Source organism: Callorhinus ursinus, unplaced genomic scaffold (assembly GCF_003265705.2).
Source record: "Callorhinus ursinus isolate GAN/ISIS: 27379988/994484 unplaced genomic scaffold, GSC_fseal_2.0 scaffold49, whole genome shotgun sequence".
Lineage (NCBI taxonomy): Eukaryota > Metazoa > Chordata > Mammalia > Carnivora > Otariidae > Callorhinus > Callorhinus ursinus.
In genome coordinates, this window is record NW_027397111.1 from 5,021,905 (window position 1) to 5,047,565 (window position 25,661).

Consider the following 25,661-nt stretch of genomic DNA (forward strand, 5'->3'; position numbering starts at 1 on the left):
AAAACACCAGAGTGTATGTGACTTCATCAAGTAAAAATAAGCATGGATGTGGACAGTAGTGGGCAAAAAATGGAAACAGCTAGATGAGAGTGATAATACGGGGGATTATTTTCACATTTTCCTATAAGAAATGAAGGTAAATGCGACCAAACAAATCATTAAAAGCCACTGAAGACAATGGTCCTGAAGTGGCTTTAAAAAGTTCCATTCTTCTGGGGCACCTGGGTGGCTCAATCAGTTTTAGTGTCCGATTCTTGGTTTCAGCTGAGGTCATAATCTCAGGGTTGTGAGACTGAGCCCGGGTGGGGCTCTGAGCTCAGCACTGAGTCTGCTGGAGATTCTCTCCCTCTGCCTCTCCCCCCACTCATGCGTGCGCTTGCGCTCTCTCTCTCTCAAATAAATAAATAAAAATCTTTTTTTTATTAGAGAGAGTGAGTGAAAGAGAATATGAGTGAGGGGGGAGAGACAGAGGGAGAAGCGGACTCCCCACTGAGCAAGGAGCCTGATGTGGGGCTCGATCCCAGGACCCCAGGATCATGACCTGAGCCAAAGGCAGATACTTAACTGACTGAGCCACCCAGGTGCCCACAAATAAATCTTAAAAAAAAAAAAAAAAGCCCCATTCTTCTATCTCAGTCTTTCCCAAACTGGATTCCCTGGTAAGTTAAAAGGTGTTTTGTTTTGTTTGGAGGGGTACATGGAGATGGTCCATATTCAGGGGGTAGGAAATAGGATGAAATGAAACTAAGAAGCGGTCTTCATCAGAAGACTTTAATTCTCACGACTGTTGTGGATTTCCAAAATGTAGATGCAGCTCCGGCACACGTAATCAGGTGCCCTCCCTTCCCCTCCCCCCAACACTATTAGCATTCCCAGACCCTGGGGCAGCGTCCAGGGCCAGGGCTTGGCCTCTCCTCCACCTGCTCTTGGGTGTTTCTGTCAGGCAGCAGATACCCCGTTCCAAGCACTGTGTGCTGTGCACGCAAAGATGTAATTATGCTGCAGGGGGCACCTGGTGTCTCGCCTCCAATATCAGATGCTAGAAACTCGCTGAAGAGGTTGTGTCTGGCAGCTACTGGGTCTCTAAGTTGAGGGGTAAAGATTTTCTTTTCTTTCCCAAGTTGGAAAGGCGTGTTTTGTTTTGTTTTTTGGTTTTGGTGGGGAGGGAAGGTGTCCACTGTAAGTTGTATAAACTGGATATGGTACGGTCTAGTACTTAACCCTGTGATACGTAACAGCAGAGAACACAATCTAGATCATTCTATTAATCTGAATTCTTCTTTTCATCTATCACAAAGAAGAAAACAACAGAGAAATCTGTTGCTGCCACTGGATTCACCTGATTTGCTGATTTAATGCGGATTCTGGTAGGGACTCATCGTGTCCACAGTAGACCGGCGGGCCCTTAAGGCAGCAAAGCAAAAGAATGGACAGTTTACACTTTCCCAGACCCTGGAGCTACACTAGCCATGCAACCTGAATTTGAAAATCCTGTTCCAGGGCCTGCAATCTCAGCCAGATCTTTGCTCCTTCTGGAAAATATGGGGCTGAGAGGAAGGGCATGGGCTTAAGAACAGAGCCAAGTCCTTGTACCCTTGCTCCTCAGCTGCCTGAACGTAGGGATCCCCACGTCCTGAAGGCTCTCTGAGTTGGAGACTTTCTCAAAAGGTTGTGCTGGGGCTCAGGAGGAGCTCAGTCAGGAGGAGCCTCCTCCTCCTCATCTCCCATGAACTTGCTACAATCAGCCCTTCACAGGAGGGCACACCGGACTTTGTTCTTTTCCCAGCAGCACAGAGAAGTTCTCTAAGGACAGGCACATCTCGCTCAATGATAAATGGGTTTGCACCCCCCACCGTGGGCCTGCCAGCTTCCTGGATGGCCTCTTGGGGAAACCCTAGGGAGGGGACGACAGCCCCATCCTTCTTTGTAAAACTCACAGTCCACGTTCCACTTGATGCTCCTGGGAGGAAGTTTCAGGGTTTCATTGATCTTCTCCAGGACAGTCTGCAGCTTTTGCTTCTGAGCAATCTCTGACTGGGTGACTTCAGCAACGTTCAGCTTCTCACTCTCAAGCTTCTCTGGGGTGACGAGGGGGAAAGAGAGCCACTGTTATCTCCAGCCACAGACAACCCCAACTCACACGTACTCCTGCACTCACACATTCGCTCACTCCACAAGTGTATACTGAGCACCTGCTATGTGAGGGACACTGCCCTCCCCTCATCTGATGGTGGTACTGGTGAGACCAGTATTGTGAGAGTTTGTGACTCTCCCAGGAGCACAGAAGTGGGGCATGTAACCCAGCCTGTCATAATTGAACCCTTTTCCACCATTCTGGATTTTTCCTTCTTTTCAACTCTGCCTTCTCCAAGCATACTCTGGGCCCCGACTAGAAAGCCTTGTGTGCCTCCCCTGGGTCTTTTGCACACTTCTGTCTTGTGTGTGTACGCATGTGTCATGCTGAATCACATTTATCTGTTCCAAGGACCTCTTTTCCTCTTAAATCCACCTGGAATGTAACTTATTTGATGTGTCCTGTTTCATGAATTCTAGGGCATACTTCCCCCACCACCACCACCCCATTTTAACAACACTGAAATCAGTGTCTTCAAATTGATGACATTCTATAGTTGTGGTCAGCTAGGTGGAAGACAGGAGTTCTCACTGTTTCCACGTGGGTGCCTTGGGTCCTAGCTCTTCACAGTGTGGCCACTTCTATGTCTCAATCAGCCTAGAAGAACACTTTCCAAAAGTAGGAAATAAAAATTCTAAGGAAAAAGAAAGTAAGTTACTAGTAATTTAAATGATTTTTCTTTTTTTGAGTGGTACTTGTAAAATGGTATGTTTTAAAATCAATTGTTCTTGCATGCAATGGCATAACCCCATAATACTTACAGGCAAAACACAGTCTAATCATTTCATTGGTCTAAATTTTTATCTGTTAGAACAACTTTTGGATTTCCGAATGGGAAGTGTTATCTGCTGTTGGATTCAGCTAATCTACTCTCCACAACTCATTCAGGATTGATAGACTTGACACTCTGAAATAGGTTAAAATGCCTTTTTCCTTCATTTTTAAGGACTACCCTCCAAAAGAATTAAACTTTATGTCAATGATCCCCTCATTGCTTACATTATTTTTTATTTTTCAGTAGTTGTGGCTTATTCGGTTAAATATGCACTGGGTAATTCTTTGAAGAAATTTCTGCAGGTTCTGTGGATTTAAGAATTCTTTTCTGCACCTGGATAGACTGAGCTCAAGTTCTTCTCATCTGTGAAGGCCCGAGTGTTCTCCTTCTCTTCTCTTTAGTTGCTTACGGCCATCATTCTTTATTTCTAAATGTCAGGGATCTAATAAGCCTATATTTAAATGTTCCTCTTGATTGTTTGAACTTGAAGAGACCGTGTGTGCTTTTTCTATTTTTAGGCTGTGAATTCTTGTCTTGGATCCTCTCCTACTGAAGAAATGACAAGTTGTTTGTATCTTATGTCGCAATCACAATTTTGGTAGTTTGGTAGAGGCTGCCCAAAGTGCTAGGTTAAGGAAACTTCTGAAACCTTCTCTTGGCTAAGAGAAAAAGATAACCAGCTTAGGATAGTGATAAGTGTCTTGGGAGAATGCTTGGGGTGGGGGTCAGGGGAGGAGTGGCAGCGTCAGAACCACTCTCCAGCCGGCTCTGTTGTGGTGTATCATTGCCTGTGATTTTTCATATTTATAACCTTCTGCTGGCATTGGACTTCTTAGGTCTCTGAGTCTGTTTTCTAGCTCACTAACTTTTTTTTTTGCATTTTGTCCATTCTGTTCTTTTTTTTTAAAACTGGATTTAAGACATTACCTACTAGAACACTTGTTTTTTTCTGTTTTTGCCAATATTTTTTAATTGTCACAATACTAACATTATAATGCTTTCTTCTTAAAAACGTTCTGATTTTTAGCATCTGGCATTATTCAGGAGGAGACTTTTTATGGTTTGCTTATTTCTTTTGCATTACTAATTTTGGAGGAAATGTAATTCTGCTTTACTTTTTTTTCTACTTTAGTTATGCTTTGGGTTTATTTTTTTGCTTTTAATTTTTATTGGATATTTTACTTTAGGCACTGATGTTGGTATAACGTAGATTTGAGTAGATAGAATATCTGAAGTAACCTTTATTAATAGTTTTACATGTATCTTTTCATGTTCACACTCACAGAGTTCTCTCTCTTTCTCATTCTCCTTTAATGAAAGAGATTACCATGTATATATTTTTCTGCTACCTTTTTTTCCATTCAAACATACATCATGAGTATCTATGTCAATATATATGGATATAATTCATTTTTGGTGTGCCTTTTGACTGCCTTTACCCACTCTGCCCAACCCCCAACCCCTTACCTCTGGTGACCACCACTCTCTTCTCTGTACCTGTGAGCTTTTTTTTTTTAAATAAAGATTCAATATATAAGTAAGATCATATCATATTTCACTTAGCATAGTGTCCTCAAAGTCCATCTACATTGTTGTAAACGGCAAGATTTTATTCTTTCTTTACGATCAAATAATACTCCACTGTATAAATATACATATGCCATATCTTCTTTATCCATTCATCCGTTGATAGACACTTAAGTTGTCTTCATATCTTGGCTGTTGTAAATAATGCTGCAGTGAACATAGGGACGCACATAGCTTTCAAGTTAGCATTTTCATTTTCTTCTTTAGACAAATAACCAGAAGTAGAATCAGTGGATCATATGGTATTTTCATTTTTAATTTTTTAAAGAACCCCCATATTGTTTTCCACACTGGCTGCACCAATTTACATTCTTAGCAACAGTGCATGAAGGTTCCCTTTTCTCCACATCCTTGCCAATATTTGTTATTTCTTGTCATTCTGACACTAGCCATTCTGACTGGTGTTAGGTAGTATCTTATTGTGGTTTTGGTTTGCCTTTCTCTGACGATTACTGATGTTGTGCACCTTTTCATGTGTCTGTTAGCCATCTGAGTGTCTTCTTGGGAAAAGCGTCTATTCAGATCTTCTGTGCATTTTTAAATTAGATGTATTTGCACCCCCCCCTTTTTTTTGCTATTCAGTTCCATGAGTGCTTTATATATTTGGATATTAACCCCTAGCAAACATTTCCCCCCATTTGGTAGGTTACCTTTTCATTTTATGGATGGTTTCCTTTGCTGTGCAGAAGCTTTTTATTTTGATGTAGTCCCACTTATTTTTGTTTGTGTTACCTTTGCTTTTTGTATCAAATCAAAAAAAAATCATCCCTGAGGCCAATGTCAAGGAGATTAGTGCCTATGTTTTCTTGTAGGAGTTTTATGGTTTCAGGTCTTATGTTCAAGTCTCAAGACCCATTTTGAGTTAGTGTTTGTGTATGTTGTAAAATAGAGGTCCACTTTCATTCTTTTGCATATGGCTGTCCACTTTTCCCAATGCCATTTATTGAAGAAACTGTATATTCTTGGCTCCTTTGTCATGAATTAATTGGCCATATATGTGTGGCTTTATTTCCAGGCTCTCTATTCTGTTCCATTAACACATGTGTCTGTTTTTATGCCAATACCATACTATTTTGACTCTGGAGCTTTGTAATACAGTTTGAAGTCAGGGAGCATGGTGCCTCCAGCTTATTCTTTGTCAGGATTGTTTTGGCTTTTTGAGGTCTTGTGTCGTTCCATACAAATTTTAGGATCATTTGTTCTATTTTCTTTTTTTTCTGGACAATGTGTCTTTATTTTTATCTATTTATTTTCATTTGCATATAACTGACACAAAATGTTACAATAGTTTCAGGTGTACAAAATAGTGATTCAACAAGTTTATTTACTATGCTATGTTCACCACAAATGTAGCTACCATTTGTCTTGATACATCTCCATTACAACATTTACTATATTCCTTATGCTGTGTCTTTTATTCCCATTTCTTATTTCATAAGTGGAAGCCAATTTCCCCCACTCCCCTAATTCTGTGAAAACTGCCACTGGAATCTCAATAGGGATTGCACTGAATCTGTAGATTGCTTTGGGTAGTATGGACATTTTAACAATATTAATTATTCTAATCCATGAACACAGAATATCTTACCATTTGTGATCTTCAATTTCTTTCAGCAATGTCTTATAGTTTTAAGTGTAAAGGTCTTTCACCTCCTTGGTTAAGTTTATTCCTTGGTATTTTATTCTTTTTGATGTGGTTGTACATGGGATTGTTTTCTTAATTTCTTTCTGAGGGTGGGCATCCTTGTCTTGTTCCTTATCTTAGAGAAAAAGCTTCCGGCTTCTCACCATTGGGTATGTGGGCTTGTCATATAAAACTTTTATTATGTAGAGATGTGTCCTCTCTGTACCCACTCTGTTGAGAATTTTTATCATGAATGGATGTGGAATTTTGTCAAATGCTTTTTCTACATCTATTGAGATGATCATATAATTTTTATCCTTCATTTTACTAATGTGGCATATCACACTGATTGATTTGTGGATGTGAAACCATTCTTGCATCCTTGGAATAAATCCCACTTGATCATGGTGTATGATTCTTTTAATGTATTGTTGAATTCACTTTGTTAATATTTTGTTGAGGACATTTGTACCTATGTTCATTAGGGATATTGCTGCAATTTTCTTATGGTGTCCTTGTCTGGTTTTAGCACTGGAGTAACACTAGTTTTGTAAAATGAGTCTGGAAGTGTTCCCACCTCTTCTATTTTTGGGAAGAGTCTGAGAAGGATTGGTATTAATTTTTTTTTAAATGTTTGATAGAATTCACCAGTGAAGCCATCTGGTCCTGGGCTTTTGTTTGTTGGGGACTTTTTGGTTACTGATTCAGTCTCCTTACTAACAGTCATTTGGTCAGATTTTCTATTTCTTCATGATCTAGTCTTGGTAGGTTGCATATTTCCAGGAATTTATCAATTTCTTCTAGGTTGTACAATTGTTGGTGTATAATTATTCATAGTAGTCTCTTATGATCCTTTGTATTTCTGTAGTACCAATTATAATGTCTCCTCTTTCTTTTCTGATTTTGAGTTCTCTCTCTGTGAGTCTAGCTAAAGTTCTGTCAATTCTGTTTATCTCTTAAAAAAATCCAGCTCTTAGTTTCATTGATCTTTTCTATTATCTTTTCAGTTTCTAAACATGACTCTGTATGATACATGTCTCACTCAAACATATGAGTATCTTTTTATGCCAGTACATATTGATATAACTCATTTAAAAATTTGCATAATATATTATGAGACTTATATCTTATTCGAACATTCCTCTCTAGATATATAGTCAGGTTATAAGCCACCTTTTTCTTATTTGTATTAAAGTTTCAGTAAACGTGTGTGTGTGCATGCGTGTGTTACCAGCTGATTATTGCTAGTAAAAAGAAAAGCTGCTGCCTTACAGATTTTCTTCTTAAATAGAATCATCTTACCAAATCTCCTTATTAGTCCTATTATTGTTTATTTGAGTCTCTGAGTATGGAAATAAGATAAAACATAGTTATCTCTATTTTGTAAGCTTATATCATTTATTTCAAATTCATGACATTTTAAAATAAAAGATTTGAGGACCTCTTCTATTTCTATCCCCTACTTTATTTTTAAAAATACTCAACCCCCCAAATTTAACAGATCCACTCAAATATCCCTACAGTTAAATAGTAATTACACTCATTGTTGCTAAGTATTTAAAGATAATTTCTTTCTCAAGACTCCTGGTTTTTCTCTTTTGCTCTTTATTAGGCTAATTTCAGCTAGCTACATGAAATTTTTCTATTGCTGAAATTTTATTCTTCCATGAAATTGTTTCTTTCATGTTTCTATAGTTCTGTAAATTGTTCATCATTAGTTTAACTTGTTATAAAGTAATAGGCATGATTTTGAAATAGGATGCTATTTAGAAAATTTCCTCAGGATTATTTTGTAAATCTTTCACTTGTTTTTGAATTTAGCATCCCAAAGTGCTTTTGGAGAGATTATTTTTAGAAAACAATGAAATAGTATTCAGAAACTTCTGAAGTATCAAAACAGAATAAACTCAATTACTCTGAATGGTAGAGAAACTGGGATGTTCTAGCAAACAGTTACTATATATATTATACTATATTAATGGAACCATCCTTCAGAGAATTAGAGTACATAAAATACTCTTTCCAGTATGAGTGATTCCTGAGTTATTACATTTGTGTTTTCCAAACATACAGAGAGGCTTTGTTAGAATTTTTTTTTTTTTTTGTATCATGGCCAGAGAATTTGGTCTGTATAACAATTTGTTAAGACACACTTTATGGACATAGTCAAATTTTGTAAGTGTTCCATATGCAGTTGAAAATAGGGGCGCCTGGGTGGCTCAGTCATTAAGCGTCTGCCTTCGGCTCAGGTCATGATCCCAGCGTCCTGGGACTGAGCCCCGCATCAGGCTCCCTGCTCCGCGGGAAGCCTGCTTCTTCCTCTCCCACTCCTCCTGCTTGTGTTCCCTCTCTCGCTGTCTCTCTCTCTGTCAAATAAATAAATAAAATCTTAAAAAAAAAAGAAAAGAATGCTCTAGTTTTGGTGTGGCTGGTTAATTGTATTCTCCAAATCTTCTCTATCCTTATGAACCTTTTTCTTAATGTGTTTATTAACAGATATATGTTAAAAATCTAACACTGTGATGACAATTTATCATATCCTTGTAATTCTGATTCATTTTTATATAGTGATGCACAAAAAAATACATTTAGGTTTAAAATGTCCGTATTTTCCTAGTAGCTTTAGTCTCCTCAATATGTAGAGACTTCCTATAGTAATGCTTTTTGCTTTAAAGTCTGTTTTGTCAGATATTAAAATAGTTACCCCAGCTTTCTTTTAATTAGTATTCCTCTAGTGTATGTAATTATTTCTGTTCTTTAAACCACTCTAATGTGGGGTTTGAACTCACCACCCTGAGCTCAAGAGTCAAATGCTTAACTGACTGAGCTATGCAGGTACCCCTAATTATTTCCATTCTTTTTTTTTTTTAAGATTTTATTTATTTATTTATTAGAGAGAGAGAGAGAGAGAGAGAGAGAGAGAGAGAGAGACAGCATGAGAGGGGAGAGAGTCAGAGGGAGAAGCAGGCTCTCCGCTGAGCAGGGAGCCCAATGCGGGACTCGATCCCAGGACCCCGGGACCATGATCTGAGCCGAAGGCAGTCATTTAACCAACTGAGCCACCCAGGCGCCCCATTATTTCCATTCTTTAAAGCATTCTTTGTCCTCATAAATTAAGACTGTCTCTTGTAAATAGCATATAGCAAGATGTTGTTGGGCTATCTAGTCTGACAATCTTTATCTTTTAAATGGATAAAGTCAATTTATATTGAGTGGGTTCATCAATATACCTGGATTCACGTCTACCAACTTATTTTCAACTTTCTATTTGCTTTTCTGGTTTTTTATCCACGCTTCCATCCTTGCTTTCTTTTGGTTTAAGGTTTCTATTTTCTCTCATTTCATTTTTTCTCATTGCTAGTAGGGAGGTTGTACACTCTGTTTTATTATTTTAGTGGCCACCCTAAAAGATTTATCATGTGTATTTAACTTAATAGAAATGATCCAGGCTTTCTCAGTCTGACTTATTGCACTTAAGCCTGTTACTAAATAATACAGGACCTGAGCATACTTTGACTCTAATCATACTCTTCCTGACTTAAATGCTATAATTGTCTGGTATCCTATCTTATTTTTTTAAATAAACAAATTAGACATTATTTTGATTGTTTTATATTCATTTAATTATTGCTTCAATCTACCCCCCATGGTGATCTTTTTAATTGTAGATATAGGTTTTTATTTCATTTTATTAAAAAATTTTTTTGAGTATACTTCACACATTACACTAGTTTCAGTAACAGCGCTATTACCATATCACTGACTATATTTCCTATACTGTACATTTTATTCCCATGATTTATTCATTCCATAATTGGAAACCGGTACCTCCCATTCTCTTTTGTCCATTTTGCCTATCCTCTACACCTTCCTTCTGGCAACCATGAGTTTGTTTGCTGTATTTATAGGTATGATTCTGCTTTTTGTTTATTCATTTGTTATGTTTTTTTTACATTCCACATAAGTGAAATCATATGATATTTGGCTTTCTCAGTCTGACTTATTGCACTTAGCCTAATACCCTCTAGGCCCATCCACACTATCATAGATGGCAAGATCTCATTCTTTTGCATGGCTAATATTCATATATATATATGTACACACACACACACACACACACACAACTTCTTTATCCATTCATCTATCAATGGGCACTTGGGTTCCATATCTTGACTATTACAAATAATGCTGCAAGAAACACTGGGGTGCACAGATCTTCAAATTAGTGTTTTTGTTTTCTTTGGATAAATACATAGTAGTGGAATTATTGGATGGTAGGGTATTCCTATTTTTAATTTTCTTTCATTATGTTATGTTAGTCACCATACATTACATCATTAGTTTTTGATGCAGTGTTCCATGATTCGTTGTTTGCATATAACACCCAGTGCTCCATTCAATACGTGCCCTCCTTAATACCCATCACTGGGCTAACCCATCCCCCTACCCCCCTCCTATTTTTGATTTTTTTGAGGAAACTCCATACTGTTTTCCACAGTGGCTGCACCAATTTATATTCCCACCAACAGTGCACAAGGGTTCCCTTTCTCTTTCCCAACACCAAAAGTTGTTGTTTCTTTTCTTTGATTTTAGCCATTCTAACTGGTGTAAGGTGATATCTCATTGTGGTTTTGATTTACATTTCCCTGATGGTTACTGATGTTGAGCATTTTATCATGTGTCTGTAGGCCATCTATATGTCATCTTTGGAAAAATGTTCTATTCAGGTCCTCTGCCCATTTTTAATTGGATTATTTGATTTTTTTGGTGTTGACTTGTATAAGTTCTTTATATAGTTTGTATATTAACCCCTTATCAGATATATCATTTTCAAATATCTTCTCCCATTCAGTATGTTGCCTTTTTGGGCTTTTGATCTTTTTTTTTCTCATGCTTTTTATTTTGATGTAGTTCCCCCAGTTTATTTTTATTTCCCATATCTTAGGAGCCATATCTAGAAAAATGCTGCTATGGCCAATGTCAAAGAAATTACTGCTTATGTTCTCTTCTAAGATTTTTATGGTTTCGGGTCTTACATTTAGGCCTTTAATCCATTTTAAGTTTATTTTTGTGTATGGTGTAAGAAAGTCGTCCAGCTTCATTCTTTTGCATGTTGCTGTCCAGTTTCCCCAACACCATTTGTTGATGAGACTATCTTTTCCCTGTTGTATATTCTTGCCTCCTTTGTCATACATTAATTGACTATATAGGCATGGTTTTATTTCTGAGCTCTTTATTCTACCCACCATGTGACCTTTGCTCATTTTTTTTTTAAGATTTTATTTATTTATTTGAGAGAGAGAGAGAGAGAGAGAGAGAGAGCAGGAACACAAGCAGGAGGAGTGGGAGAGGGAGAAGCAGGCTTCCCGCGGAGCAGGGAGCCTGATGTGGGGCTTGATCCCAGGACGCCAGGATCATGACCTGAGCCGAAGGCAGATGCTTAACGACTGAGCCACCCAGGCGCCCCTACTCATCATTTTTTGTTGCATTTCAGATCTTTCTCTTGGGTTCATTTTTCTTGTTCCTGGAATACATCCTTTAGAGATACTTTTTAGTGAGGGTCTGTTAGAAGTAAACTCTCTCAATTTATGTTTGCTTAAAATGTTTTCATTTTCTTATTTTTAAAAATGTTTAAATTTAAATTCAAATTAATTACCATATAGTGTATTATTAGTTTCAGATGCAGAATTTAGTGATTCATCAGTTTCATATAACACCCAGTGCTCATTATATCAAGTGCCCTCCTTAATGCCCATCACCCAGTTACCTCATCCCTCCACACACCTCCCCTCCAGCAAACCTCAGTTAGTTTCCTATAGTTCAGTCTCATTTTTTAAAAACAGCTTTTTTCTTTTTTTTCTGGGTAACTTACAACTTGACAATTTTTTTCTGAATTTTGAAGATTTCATTTCAATATCTTTTGGCTATTGTTGTTTCTGATGAAAGATAGCTTTCACTCTGCTGTTACTTTACAGGTAATCTATCTTTTCTCTCTGCTTTTAATCATTTCTTTGTCTTTAGTATTCTTAGGTTTCATTATAAAGTGTGTAGGTATAGATTTATTTATCCTCTTTGGGAGTCTGTAAGCTTCCTTAATCTGAGAATTCATATTATTCACCAATTCTAGAAAATTCCCATTCATTATATCTTTAAATATTGCCTATTCTTCATTTTCCTTATCTTCTCCTGCTAGGATTCCAATTAGCTATATGTTGGATTTTCTTAGAAAATCTCTCTCTTTTAATTCTCTTTCTTATTTTAGGCACTGTTGTCTCTCTAAATTGCCTTCTGGGTAATTTCTTCAGTGCCAACTTCTAGTTCACAAATTCTTCCTTTAGTTGTGTCTAATCCATTGAGTTTTTTAATGACTACTTTTTCTTTTTTCATTTCTAGAAGTTCTGTTTGGTTCTCTTTTACACTGACTTGTTCAACTTTGATAGCTACTTTTTAAAAAATGATTTAGAGAGAGAGAGCGAGTGAGCATGGGGGAGGGGCAGAGGGAGAGGGAGAGAGAATCTTAAGCAGACTCCATGCTGAGCACAGAGCCCAACTTGTAATTTGGCCTCACGACCCTGAGATCATGACCTGAGCTGACATTTAGTCAACTGAGCCCCCCAGGTGCCCCTTGATAGCTACTTTTTAAAAATCATCCTTTCAAAAGCCTTTTAAAATTTTTATTTTGACATATTTAAACATATTTTATATTCCAGGACTGATCAGTTGCTAATATATAGCATTTGTAGGATGAAATTACAGTTTATTATTCTGTTGATCTTTGCTCAAAGTGCCTTGCTTCTCATGTGTTTCCCGATTTCTGATTTTTAGCTTTTTTGGAATTTCGTCTTTGGGAGCTCTTTGTGAACTGGGTTTAAAGTTCATTCCTCTAAAAGGAAATATGTTTGCTTCTACCTTGGGAAGCACTAATAATCTGGAATAACTTTTAACTACATCTTAATCTTGGGCTGTTTTATCTTTTTTGACAATATAGCAAACTTTTATTTTTTATTTTAATTATTTTTATTTTTAATTGAAGTATAGTTGATATAAGGTTCAGGTGAACAACATAGTGATTCCATAATTATGTAGATTATGAAAAGCTCAGCATGTTGTGTATCTACCATCTGTCACTATATAAAGTCATTCCAATATTATTGACTATGTTTCCCTTGCTGTACCATTCAACCTCATGATTATGTATTTTATAACTAGAAGTTTGTACCTCTTAATCCCCTTCAACTATTTTTCCCATTCCCCCAAGCCCCCTCCCCTTTGGCAACCATCAGTTCTCTGTTTGTGATTCTGTTTTTGTTTATTTTTTAGATTCCACATATAAGTGAAATTATATGGTATTTGTCTTTCTCTGACTTATTTCACTTAGCATAATACTCTCTAGGCCCATCTATGTTGTCCCAAATGGCAAGACACTTAAGTTCTTTCCATAATTTGGCTATTGTAAGTAAAGTTGCAGTAAACATGGGGATGCATATAGTGTTTACATTTTCTTTGCATAAATATCCAGTAGTGGAATTATTGGATAATAGGGTATTTCTATTTTTAATTTTTTGAGGATCCTCCATATTGTTTTTCACAGTGGATGTACCAGTTTGCTTTCCCACCAACAGTGCACAAGGGTTCTTATTTCTCCATGTCCTCACCAACACTTGTTTCTTGAGTTTTTGATTTTAGCCGTTCTGACAGTTGTGAGGCAGTATCTCATTGTCATTTTGATTTGCATTTCCCTGATGATAAGTGATTATGAGCATGTTTTCATGTGTCTGTTGGCCATCTGTATGTCTTCTTTGGAGAAATGTCTGTTCATGTCTTCTGCCCATTTTTTAATTAGAGCATTTGTTTTTGGGTGTTGAGTTGCTGAGTTCTTTATATATTTTATATATCTTTACATATTTTGGATACTAACCCTTTATCAGATGTGTCATTTGCAAATATGTTCTCCTATTCCATAGGCTGCCTTTTAGTTTTATTGATCGTTTCCTTTCTGTGCAGAAGATTTTTATTTTGATGAAGAGCCAATAGTTTATTTTTGCTTTTGTTTCCCTTGCCTCAGGAGACATACCTAGAAAACAGTTGTTATGGCTGATGTCAGAAAAATTACTGCCTGTGCTGTCTACTAGGATTTTTATGTTTTCAGGTCTCCTTATTTAGGTCTTTAATCCATTTTGAGTTTATTTTTGTATATAGTCTAAGAAAGTTTCATTCTTTTGCATGTTGCTGTCCAGTTTCCCCAACACTATTTGTTGAACAGACTGTCTTTTTCCCATTGGATATTCTTACCTACTTTGTTGAAGATTAACTGACCATATATTTGTGGGTTTATTTCTGGGTATTCTATTCTGTTCCATTGATCCATGTGCCTATTTTTGTGCCAGAAGCATATTGTTTTGATTATTACAGCTTTGTAATATAACTTGAAGTCTGGAATTGTAATGACTCCAGTTTTATTTTTCTTTCTCAAGACTGCTTCAGCTATTCAGGGTCATTTGTGGTTCCATACAAATTTTAGGATTGTCTTATTTCTGTGAAAAATGCTGTGGATATTTTGATAGGGATTGTATTAAGTCTGTAGATTGTTTTGTGTAGTATAGCTATTTTAACAATATTTGCTCTTCTAACCCATGAGCATGGAATATCTTTCCTTTTCTTCATGTTGTCTTCAATTTCTTTCACCAATGTTTTATAGTTTTCAAAGAACAGGTCTTTCATCTCTTTGGTTAAATTTATTCCTAGGTATTATATTCTTTCTGGTGCAATTGTAAGTGGGATTCTTTTCCTAATTTCTCTTTCTGCTGCTTCATTATCGGTGTATAGAAATGCAAGAGATTTCTGTATATTGATTTTGTATCCTATGACTTTACTGAATTCATTTATCAGCTCTCTATAGTTTTTTGGTGGAGTCTTTAGGGTTCTCTCTCTACTATATCATGCCATCTGCAAATAATGAAAGTTTTACTTCTTTGTTACCAATTTGGATGCATTTTATTTCCTTTTGTTATCTGATTGCTGTGGCTAGGATTCCAGTACTATGTTGAATAAAAGTGGTGAAAGTAAACATCCTTGTCTTGTTCCTGACCTTAGGCAAAAAGCTGTTTTTCTCCATTGAGTATGATATTTGTTGTGGGTTTTTCACATAAGGCTTTTATTGTGTTGAGGTATGTTCTCTCCAGATCTACTTTGTTGAGGGTTTTTATCATGACTGTATGTTGTACTTTAGTCAAATGCTTTTCTCCATCTATTGAAATGATCATATGGTTTTTATCCTTTCTCTTATTGATGCAGTGTATCACACCGATTGATTTGCAAATATTGAACTATCCCTGTATCTCAGGAATAAATCCCACTTGATTGTGGTGAATGATTTTTTTCATGTGTTGTTGGATTCAGTTTGCTAGTATTTTGTTGTGCATTTATGTTCATCAGAGATACTGGCCTGCAGTTCTCTTTTTCTGTGGTGTCTTTATCTGGTTTTGGTATTAGGGTAATGCTAGCCTCACAGCATGAATTTGGAAATTTTCCATCCTCTTTTATTTTTTGGAATAGTTTGAGAAGAATAGGCATTAACTCTTCTTTAAGTGTTTGGTAGAATTTGCCTGTGAAGCTGTCCAGTCCTGGGCTTTGGTTTGTTGGAAGTTTTTTGATTACTGAATCAATTTTATTGCTAGTAATCAGTCTGTTCAAATTTTCTATTTCTTCCTGCTTCAGTTTTGATAGGTTAAATGTTTCTAGGAATTTATCCATTTCTTCTAGGTTGTCCAATTTGTTGGCATAAGTTTTTATAATATTCTCTTATAGTCCTTTGTGTTTCTGTGGTGTCTGTTGTTATTTCTCCTCTCTCGTTTATGATTTTGTTTATTTGAGTCCTTTCTCTCCCTGTCTCTCTTTCTCTCTTTTGATGAGGCTGGTTAGAGGTTTATTAATTTTGTTCATCTTTTCAAAAACATCAGTTCCTGATTTCATTCATCTGTTCTATTTTTTTGTTTGTTTGCTTGTTAGTTTTTAGTTTCTGTATCATTTATCTCTGCTTTAATCTTCATTTTTTTTTCTGCTGGTTTTGGGTTTTGTTTGTTCTTCTTTTTCTAGGTCCTTTAGGTGTAAGTTTAGGTTATTTAAGATTTTTCATCCTTTTGAGTAGGCCTATATTGCTATAAATCGCCCTCTTAGAACCGCTTTTGTAGCATTTGAAAGATTTTGTACCACTGTGGTTTTTGTTCCATGTGGTTTTTTATTTCTTCTTGATTTCTTGGTCGACCGATTCATCATTTAGTAGCATGTTATTTAACCTCCATGTATTTGTGCTCTTTCAATCTTCTTGAATTTGTTGAGACTTGTTTTGTGGCCTAATATATGATCTATTCTGGAGAATGTTCCATGTACACTTGAAAAGAATGTGGATTATGCTGTTTTAGGATGGAATGTTCTGAATATATCAGTTAAATCCATCTGGTCCAGTGTGTCATTCAAAGCCATTGTTTCCTTGTTGATTTTCTGTTTGGATGATCTGTCCATTGATGTAAGTGGGATGTTAAAGTCCCCAACTATATTGTATTACTATTGATTGCTTCCTTTATGCTCATTATTAAATGTTTTATGTATTTGGGTGCTCCCATGTTGGGTGCATAAATATTTACAATTTTTATATGTTCTTGTTGGGTTGTCTTCTTTATTATTATATAGGGTCTTTCTTTATCTCTTGTTATAATCTTTGTTTTACGGTCTATTTTTTCTAATATGGGTATTGATCCCTGGCTTTCTTTTGACATCAATTTGCATGATAACCCCTCACTTTCAATCTGCAGATGTCTTTGGGTCTGCAATGAGTCTCTTGTAGGCAGCATATAGATGGGTTTCATTTTTTAATTCACCCTGTCACCCTATGTCTTTTGATTGGAACATTCAGTCTATTTACATTCAAAGTAATCATTCATAGATATGTTTTTTTTGCCATTTTATTATTTGTTTTGTGGTGTTTTTTCTAGTTTTTCTTTGATCCTTTTCTTGCTCTCACGGTTTGTTCGCTTTCTTTGGTGACATTTGGATTCCCTTTTCTTTATTCTTTGCATATCTATTATTGGGCTTTTTTTTAAGATTTTATTTACATGAGAGAGAAAGAGAGGGAAAGCACTGAGAGAGAATAAGAGGGAGAAGCAGACTCCCTGCTGAGCAGAGAGCCATATGTGGGGCTCGATCCCAAGACACTGAGATCATGACCTGAGCCAAAGGCAGCCGCTTAACCAACTGAGCCACCCAGGTGCCCCAGCTATTACTGGTTTTTTGATTTGTGGTTACCATCAGAGTTGTATATAATATCTGCATACAGCAGTCTATATTAAGTTGATGGTTGCTTAAGTTTGAACCCATTCTTTACTCCCCCCCCATTTTACATATATAGTGTCATATTTTACATCCTTTTCTGAATCTTTTGACTGATTTTTACAGATACACCTATTTTTACTGCTTTTGTGCTTCCTACTTTTCTTACTCTTACTTATGGTCCTTCCTTTCCACTCAGAGTCCCTTTAACATTTCTTGTACGGTTGGTTTAGTGCTCATGAATTCCTTTAGTTTTTGTTTGTCTGGGAAACTCTTTATCTCTCCTTCTATTCTGAATGATAGCCTTGCTGGATAGAGTATTTTTTGCTGCAGATTTTTCACTTTCAGCACTTTGAACATATCATGCCACTCCCTTCTGGCCTACAAAGTGTCTGTTAAAAAATCTGCTGATAGCCTTATGAAGTTTCTTTGTATGTAACAGACTTTCTTCTTGCTACTTCAAAAATTTTTTATCACTATTTTTTGGCATTTTAATTACTATGTGTCTTGGTGTGGACCTCTTTGGGTTGATTTTGTTAGGGGACCTCTGTGCCTCCCGGATCTGAATATCTGTTTCCCTCCCCAGATTAGGGAAGTTTTCAGCTATTATTTCTTCAAATAAACTTTATGCCCCCTTTTCTCTCTTCTTCTTCTGAGATACCTATAATGTGAATTTTATTATACTTGATGGAGTCATTGAATTCCCTAAATCTATTCTCATTTTGCATAATTTTTTTTTCTCACTTGCTCAGCTTGATTAGTTTCCATTATACTGTCTTCCAGGTCATAATTTGTTTCTCTGCTTCCTCTAGCCTGCTGTTTATTCCATCAAGTGTATTTTAAATTTCATTTATTGTGTTCTTCATCTCTGGTTGTGTTTTTTTTTTCTTTTTTGTCTCTTTATTAATGGTCTCACTGATATCCTCCACTCTTTTCTGGAGTCCAGTGAGAGTATCTTTATGATCACTAGTTTAAATTCTCTATCAGGCATATTACTTGTAGATACAAGTAATTTTGCTCAGGTCTCCTATTATGGTTTTGTCCCATTCTTTCCCTTGGGACACATTCCTCTGTTTCCCTATTTCCTTATTTTGTCTAACTCTCTGTTTCTGTGTGTTAGGAAAGCCAGCTAAATCTCCTGCTCTTGAAGGTAATGGCCTTTATGAAGAAGTCCTACAGTGCCCTGCAGTGTAGTGTCCTCTGTTGCCCAGGACTTGGTGCTTCAGGAAATGTCTTCTTTGTGTGTTGCGTGTGCCTTGCTGTTGTGTCCTGTTTTTTTTTTTTTTTTTTTCTCCCTTCAGTCTAGTCATCTGCAGAGGCTCTTTTTGCCTGTTGTGGGCAGTTTTTCATCCCCAGCCAAGTGGGGCACATTTAACAAGATGTGAGCTGGTCTGCTTTTGAAACGAGAACTGCCACCACTGTTACTGAGGCCCCACAAAACGTGGGTCAGGAGAGGTGGTATTGGCAGAGTTTGCACCAGTCTTCTAAGGAGGGGACCTGCAGCACCAGTACTGAGGCAAGTGTGACTGGGAAGGGTGGATCTGCTGAAATGTGGGGCATTGGCAGGGGGCAGACAGGGCTTGGTGGAAGCAAGTTAGGTAGTGAGTGTAGGTGCTGTGCTGTTTCCTGTAGGTGGCTGTGTGTTTATGCTGGGGGGCAGGGGAAGTAAGTGGTGGCTGCCAGCTCCTTTGTTCCTGGAGGGGTCTCCCTATGATCCCTGACTCTCTGGGCCATGCTCCAAGATGAGTAAATAACTTTCCCTCCTGTGTGCCCCAGGTGTTTTTTCAAACTGTTATATCTCCATGGGCTATTTACCCTGCTTCCTCTTTCAGGGCTGGGACTCAGCTTCCTAATGCTCTCCAGACTCTCCTGGAATAGACCTTACTGATTTTTAAAATTTCAGGCTAGTTGTAAGAACTCATGAGATTTGGCTCCTTTTGCCTTCAACGCCAATATGGGGATTTGTCTTCCCATATGGACCCCCCAGTGTGATAGTCTGTTTCTTCACGCCCCTGGCTCTCTCCCAATTGCAGACGGCCACAGTCCATTTCACTCCCAAACTGTGTCTCTGCTTGTCCTACCTTCTTCAATGTGGTCTCTTCTCTACCTTTAGTGGAGTTTCTTCTGCCAGTCTTCAGGTCATCTTCTCAGTTATTTATGCTGATGGGAATGTTATCTAGTTGTATCCACAGGATGAGGAGAACTTAGGATCCTCCTACTCCACCACCATCTTTATAGCTTCCTACTGTCTATGTTTTCTTTGAGGAGTTTTATGGTTTCAGGTCTCACATTTAAGGCTTTAACCCATTTTGAATTTAGTTTTGTGTATGATGTTAGAAAGTGGTCCAGTTTCATTCTTTTTCATGTAGCTGTCCAATTTTCTCAGCACTGTTTATTGAAGACTGTCTTCTCCCCATTGTATATTCTTGCCTCCTTTGTCACAGATTGACTATATAAGTGGGGGTTTATTTCTGGGATTCCTATTCTGTTGCATTGATCTATGTGTCTATTTTTTGGCCAATACCATTATGTTTTGATTACTACAGCTTTTTAGTATACTTGAAATCTGGGATTGTGATACCTCCGGCTTTGTTCTTTCTAAAGACTGCTTTGGCATTTTGGGGTCTTTTGTGTTTCCACACAAATTTTAGGATTTTTTTCTTACTGTTTTGTGAAAAATATTGTTGGTATTTTGATAAGGATTGCACTAAATATGTAGATCACCCTGGGTAATATGGGCATTTTAACAATATTAATTTTTCCAGTCCATGAGTGTGAAATATCTTTTCATTTGTGTCATCTTCAATTTCTTCCAACAGTGTTTTATCATTTTCAGAGTCCAGGTCTTTTACCTCCTGGTTTCAGTTTATTCCTCAGTATTTTATTCTTCTAGGTGCAATTGAAAATGGAATTGTTTTCTTAATTTCGCTTTCTGCTACTTTGTTATTAGTGTATACAAACACAACAGATTTCCTTATATTGGTTTTGTATCCTGAGATTTTACTGAATTCATTTATTCCAGTAGTTTTTCTGGTGAATTCTTTAGGATTTTCTATGTATAATGTCATGTCGTTTGCCAACAGTGACATTTTTACTTCTTCCTTACAAATCTGAATGCCTTTTCTATTTCTTCTCTGATTGCTATGTCTAAAACTTCCACTTCTATAGTGGCAAGAGTGGAAATCCTTGTTTTGTTCCTGATTTTAGAGGAAAAGTTTTCAGTTTTTCACCACTGAGTATGATGTTAGCTGAAGTTTTTCATATATGAAATTTATTATGTTGAGGTATGTTCCCTCTAAACCAATTTGTTGAATTTTTTTTTATGAATGGATGTTAAATTTTGTCAGATGCTTTTTCTGCATCTATTGAGATGATTATATGATTTTTATTCTTCAGTTTAATGTTGTATATTACATTGATTGATTTGTGGATATTGAGCCATCCTTGCATCCCTGGAATAAATCCCATGTGGTTGTCATGAATGATTCTTTTCTAATGTTCTGAGGAGGATTTTTGCACCTATGTTCATTAGGGATATTGGCCTGAAGTTTTCTAATTTTTGTAGTGTCTTTGTTTGGTGTTGGTACCAGGGTAATGCTGTCCTCCTCAGAATGTATGGGATGCTTTCCTTCCTCTTCTTTTTGGAATCGTTTAATAGGTATTAATTCTTTACATGTTTGGTGGAATACACCTGTGAATTATTCTGGTCCTGGCCTTTGTTGAAACTGTTTTGATTACTGATTCAATTTCATTACAAGTAATTGGGTCTGTTTAGATTTTCTGTTTCTTCCTCATTCAGTTTTGGAAGGTTATATGTTTCTAGGAATTTATCCATTTCTTTTAGGGTGTCCAATTAGTTGGCATATAATTTTTCATAGTATCTTGTAATCCTTTGCATTTCTGTGGTGTTGTTACTTCCATCATTTTTTATTTTATTAACTTGGGTCCTCTTTTTTTCTTGATGAGTCTGGCTAAGGGTTTATCTATTTTATCTTTTCAAAAAACCAGCTTTTGGTTTTACTGCTCTTTTATATATATATTTCTCCTCTGATTTTTATTATTTCCTTCTAACATTGGGCTTTGTTCTTTTTCTATTCCTTAAGGTGTAAGGTTAGGTTGTTTGAGGTTTTTTTTGTTTCTTGAGGCAGGCCTGTTTATTATTATAAATTTCTTAGGACTTCTTTCACTGTGTCCAAAAGATTTTGGACTGTTCTGTTTCCATTTTCATTTTTCTCCATGTATTTTTTGATTTCTTCTTTGGTTTCCTCATTGACTCATTGGTTGTTTAATAGCATACTGTTTAGCTTCCATGTGTTTGTATTTTTCCTTGTGATTGATTTCTAGTTTCACACTTGAGGTTAGAAGAGATGCACAGTATGGTTTCAAACTTTTTAAATTTACTGACACTTGTGGCCTAACATGTGATCTATCTTGGAGAATGTTTCATGTGCACTTGAAAAGAATGTGTATTCTGCTGTTTTTGTATATGTATGTATCTGTTAAGTCCACTTGGTCTAATGTTGTTCAAAAATACTGTTTCCTTATTTTTTTTTAAAAAAAGATTTTATTTATTTATTTATTTATTGGGGAGGGGTAGAGGGGGAGGGAGAGGAAGAGGGAAAGAATCTGGCCTAATGCTGTTCAAAAATACTGTTTCCTTATTTTTTTTAAGAAAGTTTGTTTGTTTATTTATTTGGGAGGGGGCAGAGGAGGAGGGAGAGGAAGAGGGAAAGAATCCCAAGCAGAGTCTGCTCTGAGCACAGAGCCCAACATGGGGCTTGATCTCATGATCCTGAGATCATGACCTGACCCAAAACTAAGAGTTAGTTCTTAACTGACTGAGCCACCCAGGCACTCCAATACTGTTTCTTTATTGATTTGCTGCTTGGGTGATCTACCCATTGATGTAAGTGGGTTGTTAAAGTCTCCTACTATTATTATATCACTGCCAAGTTTGCCCTTTATTTCTGTTAATATTTGCATTGTATATTAGGTGCTCCAAAGTTGGGTCCATGGATAGTTACAGTTGTTATATCTTCTTGTTAGACTGATCCCTTTATCATTATATAATTCCCTTGTTTGCATCTTATTAAAGTCTGTTTTATTTTTTAAAATATTTATTTGAGAGAGAGAGAGTGCATGTGCACAAGCGGGGAAGGGGGAGGGACAGAGGGATAAGGAGAAGTAGACTCCCCGCTGAGCAGGGAGCCTGACGTGGGGCTCAATCCCAGGACCCCGAGATCATGACCTGAGCTGAAGGCAGCCGCTTAACTGGCTGAGTCACCCAGGTGCCCCTTGAAGTCTGTTTAAAGTCTACTTTGATGTTTATGTTGTCACTCTGGCTCCCCCCACTCCCCACCTTCTTTGTTAATTTGCATAAAATACCTTTTTCCATCCTTTCACTTTTAGTCCTTACGTGTCTTTAGGTCTGAGGCGAGTCTCTTGCAGGCAGTATATAGATTGGTCTTTTTTTTTTAATTCATTCTGCCACCCTATGTCTTTCAATTGAAGCATTTAGACCATTTACATTCAAAGTAATCATTGAAAGTATGCACTAGTTTTCAGTTCGTTAATTGTCTTCTGGTGGTTTGTGTTTTCTGTTCCTTTCTTCTTTTGTTCTCTTTCCTTGTGATTGATGGCTTTCTGTAGTGTCATGCTTGGCTTTCTATTTTTTCTGTATCTATGATAGTTCCAGTTATGAACTTCATATATAACAATCTAAATATATGATAGTCTGTTAAATTGATGGTCACTTAAGTTCAAACATATAAAAAAAGAACTGCTTTTTACATTCCCCTCTACATTTTATGTATATGTTCTCACATTTACATTTTCTTATTCAGAATTTTCTTCTAATTATGGCCTTTTCTTTTCCACATAAAGAAGTCCCTTTATTTGTCAGGGAATCTCTTTATCTGTTCTTCAATTCTGAATGATAATCTTGGCAGGTAGAGTATTCTTGGTTGTAGGCTTTTTCTTTTCTCACTTTGAATATAGCATGCCATTCCTGGCCTGCACACGTTCTGCTGAAAAACCAGCTGATAGCCTCTAATGGGGTTTCCCTTGCTGCATTTCTTCATTTTTAAAAAAGATTTTTTTTTTAAGTAATCTCTACAACCACTGTGGGGCTTGAACTTAGAACCCCGAGATCAAGGGTTACACACCCCACCAACTGAGCAAGCCAGGCGCCCCTCTTGTTGCTTTAAAAATTCTAATTATTACATGTCATGGTGAGGACCTCCTTGGGTTCATCTTGTTTGGGGTTCTCTGTGCTTCCTGAACCTAGATGTCATTTCTTATCCAGGTTAGGAATGTTTTCAGCTATTATTTCTTAAAATAAGTTTTCTGTCCCTTTTTCCCCTCTCTTTTCCTTTTGGGACCCCTATAATGCAAATTGTATTGTGCTTGATGTTGTCCAAGAGATCCCTTTACCTATCCTTATTTAAAATTTTTCTCTTTTTTCTCCCTCCCTTCCTCCTACCCTTCTTTCTTCCTGTTCAGCTTGGGAGCGTTCCATGACAGTGTTTGTCAGATCACTGCCATTCTTCTGCATCTACTAATCTGCTCATTCCCTCTAATGTATTTTTCATTTCAGTTATTGTATTCTTCAACTCTGACTGGTTCTTTTTTATATTTTCTATCCCCTTGTTGATGTTTTCACTGAGTTCTTCCACTTTTCTCTGCGTTCCAGTAAGCACCTTTTTTTAAAAATTTTATTATGTTACGTTAGTCACCGTACATCATTAGTTTTTGATGTAGTGTTCCATGATTCATTGTGTATAACACCCAGTGCTCCATGCAATACATGCCCTCCTTAATACCCATCACCAGGCTAGCCCATCCCCTCAACCCCCCTCCCCTCTAAAACCCTTCGTTTGTTTCTCAGAGTCCATAGTCTGTCATGATTCGTCTCCCCCTCCGAAATCCCCCCCTTCATTTTTCCCTTCCTTCTCTTAATGTCCTCCATGCTATTCCTTATGTTCCACAAATTAGTGAAACCATATGATAATTGACTTTCTCTGCTTGACTTGACTTATTTCACTTAGCATAATCTCCTCCAGTCCCATCCATGTTGATGCAAAAGTTGGGTATTCATCCTTTCTGATGGCTGAGTAATATTCCACTGTATATATGGACCACATCTTCTTTATCCATTTGTCTGTTGAAGGGCATCTCAGCTCCTTCCACAGTTTGGTTATTGTGGACATTGCTGCTATGAACATTGGGGTGCATGTGGCCCTTCTTTTCACTACATCTGTACCTTTGGGGTAAATACCCAGGAGTACAATTGCTGGGTCATAGGGTAGCTCTATTTTTAACTTTTTGAGGAAACTCCACACTGTTTTCCAAAGTGGCTGTACCAACTTGCATTACACCAACAGTGTAAGAGGGTTCCCCTTTCCCCAGAACCTCCAACATTTGTTGTTTCTTGCCTTGTCAATTTTTGCCATTCTAACTGGTGTAAGCACCTTTATGATCATTACTTTAAACTCTATCAGGCACATTGTTTATATCCGTTACATTTAGTTCTTTTTCTGAGGTTTTGTTTTGTTCTTTCATTTGGACCATATTCTTCTGTCTCCTCAATTTGCTTGATTTTCTGTTTGTTTCTATGAATTAGAGCACTACCTCTCCTAAACTTGAAGGAATGGTCTTGTGTATATTCATTCCCAGTGTAGATTGTGTTTGCCTGGTGACTTTGACTGGCTAGTTGGAGCTGTGCCTGCCATGGGCCATGAAGTGGGTATAGGCTGGAGTGGTCTTGGGGCTCAGAGTGTGCCCTGACAGGACGGCTGAAGTGGGCATAAGCTGGTTCAGTCCCTGGGGTCTCTGTGCAGTATGCATCCTGGAAGAACAGTCAAAACTGAAGTGGGTGCAAGCTGGAATGTCCCAGGGCTCTCAACACAGAGGGTGGATTCTCAGGGCAGGTAGAGCCAAGGTGGAGCGCAGCATGGGGGGTCCTGGGGTACTCCAGGTACTCTGGCAGGGTGGCTGCAACCAAGGTAAACACAAGCTGGGAGTTCCCAGAGTGCTTTGCATATGGAGCACCCTGGAAGTTGGCTGGAGTTAAAGTAGGCATAAAGGTCCCAGAGTACTCTGTGCTGGGGGTACTCTAGCAAGCCATCTGAAGCTGAAGTGGCACAGGCCTGGAGTGTTCTGGGGTGCTGTATGCCTTAGATGATGACTAAAGCTGTAATGAGATGACCAGGGGTATC

The 25,661-nt window shown here is 37.3% G+C and overlaps 1 protein-coding gene across 1 annotated transcript in view; it reads right to left on the reverse strand.

Moving 5' to 3' along the window:
- The window catches only part of PARVA (parvin alpha), a 167,147-nt gene that overhangs the window by 27,607 nt on the left and 113,879 nt on the right, over positions 1-25,661 (reverse strand). Inside the window, exon 5 of the mRNA XM_025848533.2 lies at positions 1,938-2,078. Coding sequence (XP_025704318.2) covers positions 1,938-2,078 — 141 coding nt within the window. The remainder of the gene's footprint in view (positions 1-1,937; positions 2,079-25,661) is intronic.